At 36.3% G+C, this 8,006-nt stretch overlaps 1 protein-coding gene across 1 annotated transcript in view; it reads right to left on the bottom strand.

The window, feature by feature from the left end:
- LOC106874396 (uncharacterized) overlaps positions 1 to 8,006 on the bottom strand; it is a 68,005-nt gene that overhangs the window by 10,071 nt on the left and 49,928 nt on the right. The window contains exons 9-10 of the mRNA XM_014922121.2: positions 3,097 to 3,196; positions 2,759 to 2,865 (exon numbers count right to left, since the gene is read on the bottom strand). Of these exons, the coding sequence (XP_014777607.1) occupies positions 2,759 to 2,865; positions 3,097 to 3,196 (207 nt within the window). The remainder of the gene's footprint in view (positions 1 to 2,758; positions 2,866 to 3,096; positions 3,197 to 8,006) is intronic.

The raw sequence follows: 8,006 nt of genomic DNA, 5'->3' as shown, positions 1-8,006 counted from the left end.
AAATTTATTTTTTGAACCAGTTGAAGACATACAAGATGTTGAAATATCGTTCACTAGATAACAATGGCACTTTGCTTTTAATTTTGACTCCACCACCACCACCACCACCACCACCACCACCATCACCATCACCATCATCATCATCATCATCATCATCATTGAACTGGCAGAAATGTTAGGAACAGCTAATAAGGGTAGAGGGTTGGCAGACTTGCTTGAGCATCAGAAAAAATACTTTGTGGGCTTTGGTCTGGCTCTTGGCTTTCTGAATTCAAATCCTGCCAAAGGCATATTTGCTTTTCGTCCTTCTACGGTCAATAAAAATAAGGACTGGTCAAGTGCTGGAGTTGATGTTATCCACTAAACCACCCACTCAAAAATTACTGGCTTTCTTCCTAAACTGTTGATAATGTTGATGACAGAGATCATAACAAACAGACAAAATGCTTATTATAGTATTTTGTTGCATCTGTTTAATATTCTTTTTTCCACTCTAGGCACAAGGCCCGAAATTTTTGGGGACAGGACAGTCGATTAGATTGACCCCAGTATGCAACCGGTACTTAATTTATCGACTACATTCTTCCACTAGAATTTGTTGTGGAGGCATGTGGCTTAGTTGTTAGGATGTTGGGACTCATGATTGTAAGATTGTAGTTTCAATTCCTGGACCAGGCGCCGCATTGTGTTCTTGAGCAAAACACTTCATTTCATGTTGCTCCAGTCCACTCAGCTGGCAAAAATGAGTAATCCTGTGATGAACTGGCGTCCCATCCAGGTGGGGAATAAATATATATGCCATGAAACTGAGAAACTGACCCTTGTGAGTTGGTGTGACTCGAGACAGTACCTTTACTTTTTTTATTAATCAGAATTTGTGATCTGGGCCTACGTTAGAATGTTATTTGAGTGATAATTGGTAGACTCAGTAGAGTGTCAAACAAATTATCATTTTTAATTATTCCTTTTTACATAGAATGTATACAGTCATATGAAGCTGCTTATTGAAATCATCATCATCATCATCATCGTTTAACATCCGCTTTCCATGCTAGCATGGGTAGGACAATTTGACTGAGGACTGGTGAAACCAGATGGCAACACCAGGCTCCAATCTAATTTGGCAGAGTTTCTACAGCTGGATGCCCTTCCTAACGCCAACCACTCAGAGAGTGTAGATATTTATACCTAGATCCACGGGTGTATGATTTGTCATTGTTTGTTTAAACTACTATTGCTCCAAATAGAATGAACGATTCATATATCATATCTAAACTGAAATCCATATCTACCTTGTTCTGAACAAATATATCCTTTTGTAACTTTGTAACTTAATCTTTAATAATAATGTCTGAGTGGTTTGCTTTTCCCTATCACTTTGCATCAGTATATAATGACTTGGTTATATTTAGAGTCTCCATATTTTGATGTGTGCTTATATTATTTGTTGTTAGTTTAATTTGGTATTGTAGTGACTATAACTACTATTTGGTCGTAATTACTTAGCCTTCATATCATGGTTTAGCACATCTATAATCAGCAATGACTATTCCATCTTCATTTTTTATAATTATTTTTGGTTTGATGTGATTTGAGGAAAATTTTTGCTGCTATTTTTAACATGTCAAATAACTGCATAGAGGTTCTCTCATTGTTTCAACCTACCTATGTATATATTTTGACTTGGCCGAAATCAGAGAATTGGAGATAATGTTTTTGTTGTTCACTGTATAGCCTACATTTACTGTCTCCATTTAAGCTATTTTTTAACTAGTTTATTGTGGATAAACTTTGGTCTTTCTCAACAAATATATATTCTTCTGTTTTAGATATTAAAACAGCACTTTTAAGCCATTTTCACATCCTTTCAAATTTAAATTCCTATTGAAGACAAGGGGATGTATTATGTCATTCATCTTAATTTTATCTTGTGTGCTTAGTTCCTCAGCTTATATGCCAGTCCTCATCGCTACATCATCATCATCCTCATCGCTTAATGTCCACCTTCCATGCTAGCATGGGTTGGACGATTTGACTGAGGACTGGCAAACCAGATGGCTACACCAGGCTCCAATCTGATTTGGCAGAGTTTCTACAGCTGGATGCCCTTCCTAACGCCAACCACTCCGAGAGTGTAGTGGATGCTTTTATGTACCACAGGCATGAAGGCCAGTCAGACGGTACTGGCAATGGCCACGCTCAAAATGGTGCATTTTACGTGCCACCTGCACATGAGACAGTCCAGTGGCACTGGCAACGACCTCGCTTGAATGTCTTTTCATGTGCCACTGGCACAAGTGCCAGGAAGGCAACGCTGGTAACGATCTTTGTATTTATTCATAAGACATTAGTGAATGACAGAATTTTTAGCATAGTAGACAAAATAGTTTGTGTTGTTTAAGCTCAAATCACAGTTAACTGACTTTCTTCACATCCTTCTGGTGACCAACATAAACAAGAAAATTTCCAGTGCTGGGGTTAATTCAACACAACCCTACCACCAAAATTTGAAGTCATCATTATTCTCATTGACAGATGTCAAAGAGCAGCTTTAAGTTCCCAGTAACAAGAGTTGGATATTTAGTTGTGATATCCATTAATAATCACTTGGTGAAAATTAAGTACAAACACCACATCTTCCCATTTTGCTTTCTTTTAAAAATCTCGGATTTTATGTCTTTTTAAGGAATTATTATCGATATTACTTTGTTAACAGAGCAAATGATAATACAAAATGAAGATATTTGGTGTTTCTTACCTGTATTAATGGAGCAAAGAGCATGACTCCCCAGACAAGAGGAAAAAGACTCCGGTAGACCCAAATATCTGCCTGGTCTGCAGTATTCATACATAATGTATTCAAACCTATGTTTATGAGATAAAACCATAACAGAGATTAACAGAGATTACTGAAAAGAAAACACCAACATAAAAGAAAAACAAAAAATACTATATATATTTGAAGTTTTTAGTTATGTTAAGCCAAAACTCAATAAACTCTGTAAACTGAATACAAAAAAAGATTTAAGTGGAGTAAAGTCCAAACCCTGAGGAAGTATCTTAGTAAACTAAAAAGAAAAGTGTAGAGAAACTTACCAATCACCGTAAAAGCTGCAAATATAAAGGTTACCAAAGAAGTCATCTTGCCAGTACTGCTGTTCAACATCTTCAAATGACATTTAATTTCTACCAATTGCTGGAATTAATAGAAGGAAAAAGAAAAGATCAAAGAATTGCATCATGAAACAATACGCATATGTGTATGTCTATCGGTCTATTTCTCTCTGTCTTTGTCTCTGTCTGTCTATCTGTCTATTTATCTATCTACCTCTCTATCCATCTATCTATTTATATATATATATATATATATATATATATATATATATATATATATGTATATATGCATGTATGTGTGTAATATATACACATACATACATGCATTCATACATGCATAAATGCATATGTATATGTTTGAATGATACACACACATATGCACACATATCATCAAACAAGACAAACCATCTTTATGACAGAGAATTATCTAACAGCAGTATTACTAACATTTACAAAATTTCTGACCTCAACCCATATAGCAGCATAAACTTAGACACTAAAGAAACCACCATTACCTTTAATGTAGATGACAGAGTAGGATATTTCATCTAACAAACATCATATATATTATTTGCAATAGTTCGGTGAAGAAGAACATAATTTACAAAAAGTAAGCAGGTAGGAAATGACAAATGTGTAAACAAATAGACAAAATAGAGACATTTACATTCTCTCAATTATACATTAGACCAGGGGCAACTGGTGTTCACTTCTAAAATTTGTTGAAATAGCTCTAAATCAGTGTTTCACAAATGGAATCCATATGGACTTGAGGGCTCAATATTAAATTTTGATCAACTCCATGCAAGCAAAATAGTAAACTGGTGGTCCACAGTAGTATTGAGTCCATGAAAAAGTTTTGCTTTAGATGTATTTATTTCAAGAAACAGTTAAGTTTCTTTCTCTAACATTTTACATAGTTCAGCCTATACAAGTTAATGTGTGATAAACAAAATAAGAAATTTGAAAGAAGTATCTATAAAACTAGGTTTTCAACATTGAATGGCTATTGAATTCCACCAGAATAAAAGTGTAATCAAAAGGGTCCAGAAACAAAAAATAGAGAACCACTGCTCTAAACAGTCATGCCATCACTTTGAGTGACTACAAGGCTGAAATAATGGAACAACCAGGGTCCCTCTATAATATCATAATGATAATGAGCTTTTTGTATTCAGTGCTCAAGTACACTACAAATCACCAGAAAAAGAAAAAAAGGGGGAACAGAAAGTAGTCATAAGTCAAGTAAAGAAAGACAGCAGTGAAAGCCTGAAGTATTTGCACAACACACAGATTAAAACAGAAAAGGACAGAAATATGAACAGTGAAAGAGCCATAAAGAGGAAATGGTACATAGGCACAACAGGTGCAGTGTTGGGAAATTTTGGGAAGCATGGAACTTTTGAAGAATGCAGTGTCTTGACAACTAACAATTGATGCAGAGAATTTATTCTATGCTTCAACAATTCTGAGTGTGAAAAATGTTTCAGAAAATCATGAATTATGAACTTCTTTGATTTTTTTATAGGCTATTCTACAAAATACTTGAAGCCTTGAATTCAAAAAGGTGGCCAAAGTTGTTGTTGGAAATATGTTGGATAATTTAAAGGGTTTCTACCATCTTATTTGCTAGACATTGAGAGTTTAGTGTGTTAAAGCCTAGGGAAGTAATATGTTCAAGATATGGTGAGTGACAGGTAATGTTCGTTAGAGCCTCTAGTTATTATAATGAGGCTCTTCATTATAGCAGCTTTCCACATAAGATACAATACACAATCCCACCAAACATTACAAAGTATAAAAATAGACCAAGAAAGATTTTGAAGTAAAATCCAAATGCTACTTTAAACTTAAGAATTTATACCGGGTAAGATTTTCTAAACTTAATTTCTTTTTGTTTTCCAACAAATCATAAATACCAAAGCTTTAATAGAAACTCACTTAAGATTAGCTATCCTTATTGTAAGAATTCTACAAGCTCACTTAATCATTTAAATTCAGACAGCTTTTCTACCATCAGTAATACAGACTCAACTCTGACCTGTAAATTTCAATTCAGAGTGCAAAATGTCAGAAGAAAAGCAGTTGAACATTCTTGCCAAGTCACTAATGATTCTGCCAGCTCACTGCCTTAATAAAATAGTAACAAAAATCCTTTGTGCTAGAGGCACAAGGCCTAGAACTGGGGTGGACGGGGTTAGTATTTTATCGATCCCAAAAAGATTAAAAACAAAGTCAATCTCAGCAGAATATGAACTCAGAAAGTAAAACAAATGAAATGCTGCTAAGCATTTTGTCCAATGTCCTAATGATTCTGGCAGCTTGTTGTACTACTACTACTACTACTGATGATGATGATGATGATGATAATAATATGAAAAGAGAAAGGGGAGCTTAAAAGTGAACAAAAATACAGGGCACTGAAAAGGAAGTATAATATTGAAAGAAAGGGCCTGAAAGTAGTAATGGAGGAACTTAAACAGCATTTGATTGCAAAGAGAGCAAAGATGGTAAGATACGACCAAAGAATGAAGAGTTACCACCAGAATAGGTTATTCAGAGTAGATTGGAAGAGATTCTATAAAGAAATAAATGGAGAGTGTACAGATGAAAAGTTGATACCAGATAACATTGAAAGTCAAAGGTTTTGGAGTGACATCTGGAGCAAAGACAAGGAGCACAAGAAGGATGCTGAATGGTTGCAAGAACTGAAACAAACAAGCAGAACTAGTCATTTCAGTTAGGGAAGTGAAGGAAATCAGCAAAAAAAAAATGAGCGACTGGAAGGCCCCAGGACCAGATGGAGTTCAAGGCTACTGGATCAAAAGATTTGGTGAATGTCATGCACGAATAGCTGCACAACGCAACACCTTGTTAAATGCCGACCAATTAATAACAGAGTGGTTGACATTGAATAGGACAGTGCTGTGCCTGAAAAAGCATCGAAAAAGGCAATATGGTAGACAATTACAGGCCGGTATCCTGTTTGCCACTTATGTGGAAGTTATTGACTGGAACACTCGCAGAGTCAATGTATGAACATCTGGAAAAAAATGGAGTCTTGCCACATGAGCAGAAGGGTTGCAAGCGTTAGTGCAGAGGTCCCAAGGATCAACTCCTGATAGACAAAACTGTACTTACAGACTGCAAGAGGAGGAATAGTAACTTAGCCATGTCATGAATCAACTATCGTAAGGTGTACGATATGATCCCACATTCTTGGATTATGGAGTGTATGAACTTATTTGGTATTGCATCGAATATTGAGCAATTGCTTGGAAAAGGTATGGCGAATTGGAGGATGGACCTTACAGCATACAGAAGAAGTTTAGGGACAGTAGAAATTAGGAAGGGCATCTTCCAAGGGGAGTGCCTGTCCCCACTGATCATTGTACTGTGCTTGATACCACTAACACTGATTCTGAGGAAAGTGAAAGCTGGGTCTGTATTCGAAAACTGACAACAAAAACTCAACCATTTGTTATTCATGAATAACCTCAAACTTTATGGTAGAGATGGAGACCAAGTCAGTTCCTTCGTTGATACGGTGTATACCTTCAGTGCTGATATCAGAATGGAGTTCAGACTGAGAAAGTGTGGTGTGTTAGTCTCAAAGAGAGGCAAAATCAAATGTATGGACTGGCAGAAAAATTTAAGGAGGAGTATTTGCGCAGACTGAGACTGATCCTTAAGTCGAAATTAAATGGAAGGAATAAGATTCAAGCTATCAACACCTGAGTGGTTTCACTCCTTAGATATGGAGCAGGGGTAATCGCATGGACAGTAGATGAACTAAACAGCTTAGACAGAAAGACAAGGAAGTTGCTAACTAGATATGGGTCACTCCACCCAAAAAGTGACACAAACAGACTGTATGTACCAAGAAAAAGAGTGGGGAGAGGACTTATTGGATGAGAGGACACAGCATTAGAGCAAAAGAAAACAACATAGCATGGTATGTAAAAAAATGCCACAGAACCCCTATTATTAGAAGTAAGAAGGTCAGTCTTGTGTAGGATGAAAGATTGCAAAGGTAAAGCACTGTACAAGAATATGAAAACGAATGAAACTGAAAATAGGTGGATAAAGAAAAGAATGCATGGTCAGTTTTATACAGATGTTGAAGATAAGACAGACAGAGAAAAAAGATGGCTGTGGATGACTAAAAGTGATTTAAAACCGGAAACGGAGGCTCTAATCTGTGCTGCCCGAGAGCAAGCACTAAGAACAAACTACATAAAATACAGAATAGACAGCACATCAGAAAGTGATAAGTGCAGAATCTGTGGACAAAACGATAAAACTGTATGTCATATTACTGGCCAATGTACACCACTAGCCCAGAAGGAATATAAGAGATGCCACGACAATATATCCAGGCTTGTCCATTGGACACATTGCAACAAGTATGGACTTGACAGAGAATAAAATTGGGACAACCAAAAACCTGATGGTATCATCGAAGATAGAAATGCAAAGATCCTATGGGATTTTGTGATTCAGTTTGACTATGCAATAGAGAATAGGAAGCCCAAGGCACACAGAGCTGCGCTCAGTAGTGAAGTGAAAGCACGCTATAAAAATAAAACTACTGAATAATAATAATAATAATAATAATAATATATTTTGCATTAAGTAGGCCAACCCAAGAGAAACACACCGCAAACTCCTACAGAATTTGGAGGAGCCGGAATCCAGCTAGCAGACCAAATCTAGATGAAAACAGATTAGCAAATGTTAGAAGAGATATCCTCAGAAATACCAGACTCACAGATGCAGAATTGACCTCTATTAAAAAAGCGGTAGAGAACGACCTAAATATAAGTCAGGAAAGAAATAATGAAGCAGAGGAGAGGAACGTTGGACCACAAGCATTGACTGAAAGGCGACCA

This window comes from Octopus bimaculoides, chromosome 5 (assembly GCF_001194135.2).
Source record: "Octopus bimaculoides isolate UCB-OBI-ISO-001 chromosome 5, ASM119413v2, whole genome shotgun sequence".
Lineage (NCBI taxonomy): Eukaryota > Metazoa > Mollusca > Cephalopoda > Octopoda > Octopodidae > Octopus > Octopus bimaculoides.
This window is presented reverse-complemented; position numbering and strand designations above follow the sequence as displayed.